Source organism: Biomphalaria glabrata, chromosome 9, assembly GCF_947242115.1.
Source record: "Biomphalaria glabrata chromosome 9, xgBioGlab47.1, whole genome shotgun sequence".
Classification (NCBI taxonomy): Eukaryota; Metazoa; Mollusca; class Gastropoda; family Planorbidae; genus Biomphalaria; species Biomphalaria glabrata.
Window position 1 is genome coordinate 12,252,059 of NC_074719.1, and position 2,537 is coordinate 12,254,595.

Below are 2,537 nucleotides of genomic sequence, written 5' to 3' on the forward strand. Positions count from 1 at the left end.
AAAAAACTTACTAGAACTAATTGAACTCAAAAAAATTCTAATTGAACTGCTGATAAAATAGCTTGAACAAAGTTTGACGGTATTTTGTACTTTGTTTTACATAGAAGAAAAAATTAATTGATGCGTTGAGCGCATCTAGGTTGAACTTGAAAGTGTAGAAAAGATGGAATAAGTCTTTGTTGTAACCATCCAGTGAGAACTGCGGGATCATGTACATGGCAAGACCAGGGATGTGACTGAACGAGAGGCAGGCCAGAAACAACATGGCCACAGATGCTATCACTTTGACAGCCTCTTTATCCTTGACAGAAATTCTTTTCTCCGACGAGCTTTGAGTCTTAGACGCCTTTGAAAACGTTTCCTTCTTCGTGGACATAGCTGTACGCCATGCGCTGGAGGTCCGAACGCGTGTGATTATAGCGACGGTTGCTATGGCGATGATAAACATGGCCGCTGAAGTCAGGATACTTGATTCGATAAGGTTGCTCAGCTCGTACAGCAGGAAGCCTGTGGGGGTCTGGTAGTTAACAACGATGTAGGAGGTATTCCTACTCGGGTCTGGCAACCAAAGAAACGGGCAGTTAAGGATGAACGGAACATGACAGGCAATCTCCGCCGCAGTTAAAAACACCAGAATAATGACCGTGTTTTTATACTGGATGAGAAGTTTGACTCTGAGTGGGAACAGGACGCAGATGGCTCTCTCCACTGATATGTAGACCGTGATCCAGCAGGTGATCTGTGTGCATATGATGTGAGGGTATGTAGCAGTCATGGTGCTTAGTACCAAGCAGTTACGTATCACTGGGTCGTCAGTGACAACAAGCGTCTGGAGGTAGAAACACACGGGGTGGGGGAGCATGAAGAGACAGCCGAGCAAGTCTGACAGTGTCAGTGCGAACAGTGACAGTGTGGTACTGTCCGATGTCAGCCCTTGTTTGATGAAGACAACACTATTGATGGAGTTAGTGACCAGGCCCAGAAGGCTCAACAAGCATAAAGGAACAAGTAGAACCAGCATTGATAGTTCATACGTCACAGTGGTCAAAACTGGAATCACAGGGACAACTTCAGTGCTATCCGATATATCCATTGTCAGCAGATCAAATAGTTGAAATAGTAAATAATAAGGAAGTATGGATGAAAATAGCGCTGCGATAACTAGAGAGCCAGGTCTTTATAGCCTTGTAGCTTCTACTTATAAATAAATACTTTTCCACAACTTAGTAATGAGCTCATTAAATATTCTTTACTTAATGACTTTAAAATTGTACTTTTTATGACCATTTATATGAACATTTTGTTTTTAGAATATGTTTTCTTTTTCTTGTTTTTTTTTTTTTTTTGAAAAACTAAATAAATAATTCTCATGTAGAGATTGATTGACAATAGATTGATATTAATCTGTGCTAATTAGCTATACTTTAAAGTAAAACTTAACTTGTATTTATCATTGTTTTAAATTTATTTCAAAACAGCTTTTGTCTCGTATGCATCTTATTACCATCTCAATGAATTACATCTCAGCAACATCACAGTCGTTGCAGGCAATGTTAATGTGCAGTGTAACCTATTGTATTATGTATTCAACTATTTGTTTCGCCAAGTATATGAGTACAGTTTCGTGTATTCTGATCGAAGGTGAACAATAGGCCAGTGGCTAGAGTTTGTAGGAAGGTGAACAATAGGCCAGTGGCTAGAGTTTGTAGGAAGGTAACAATAGGCCACTGGCTAGAGTTTGTAGGAAGGTGAACAATAGGCCACTGGCTAGAGTTTGTAGGAAGGTGAACAATAGGCCACTGGCTAGAGTCTGTAGGAAGGTGAACAATAGGCCACTGGCTAGAGTTTGTAGGAAGGTAACAATAGGCCACTGGCTAGAGTTTAAAGTTACTCATCCCGACCAAAATGTCGTTGTGTTTTTTTAACTTTAACTTGGTGGCAGCAGTGGGACTCCCTCTAGGAAAGTATCACATTCCATCAATAAGTATCGTGCATGTATTGAGTCTGATTAAGCCCACTGAATCTGTGTTCAGAACATACCCTCCCCCTTAAATCAACATTTTTTCTAAATCTAATCCATCTTTTTCACTAATGTCAAGGCAACAGCATCTATATCTAAAAACAATATTCTACGAAGATTTAGAGGTATAATTTACAAAAACTAACAATTACATTGTAGCTCTGTGGCGTGTAATCATATCTCAAGTGAATTCTGGGAATGATGAGCTTATCATTGTGTAAACGTTTGTAATTATCATACAGTTGTTTAATTATAAATCCTCAACATGTTAAGTGTATAGCAGAAACAATAAAGCTATCATTACATTCTCAGAAATTCCAGTGTATGAAATATTTCTTTTGAATGTAGGTCGCGTGAGAGATAATTACAACAATGAAGGACAGCTTTGGTTTTAATATATTTATTAGGGGAGGTTATCTGATGCTTGACAAAAAGCCAAAATTGTAATTTGAATTTCATGACCGTTATTTTATTGTTATATTTTATTTCTATATATATATATTGAACTAACAAAACC

General features: G+C 38.2%; 1 protein-coding gene across 1 annotated transcript; it reads right to left on the reverse strand.

Annotated features, from left to right (window-relative positions):
* Positions 1-37: 37 nt before the first annotated feature.
* Positions 38-1,093, reverse strand: LOC106061952 (uncharacterized). Its single transcript, XM_013220189.2, has one exon. It carries the CDS (start codon positions 1,091-1,093, stop codon positions 38-40), a length of 1,056 nt encoding a protein of 351 aa, XP_013075643.2.
* Positions 1,094-2,537: the final 1,444 nt, after the last annotated feature.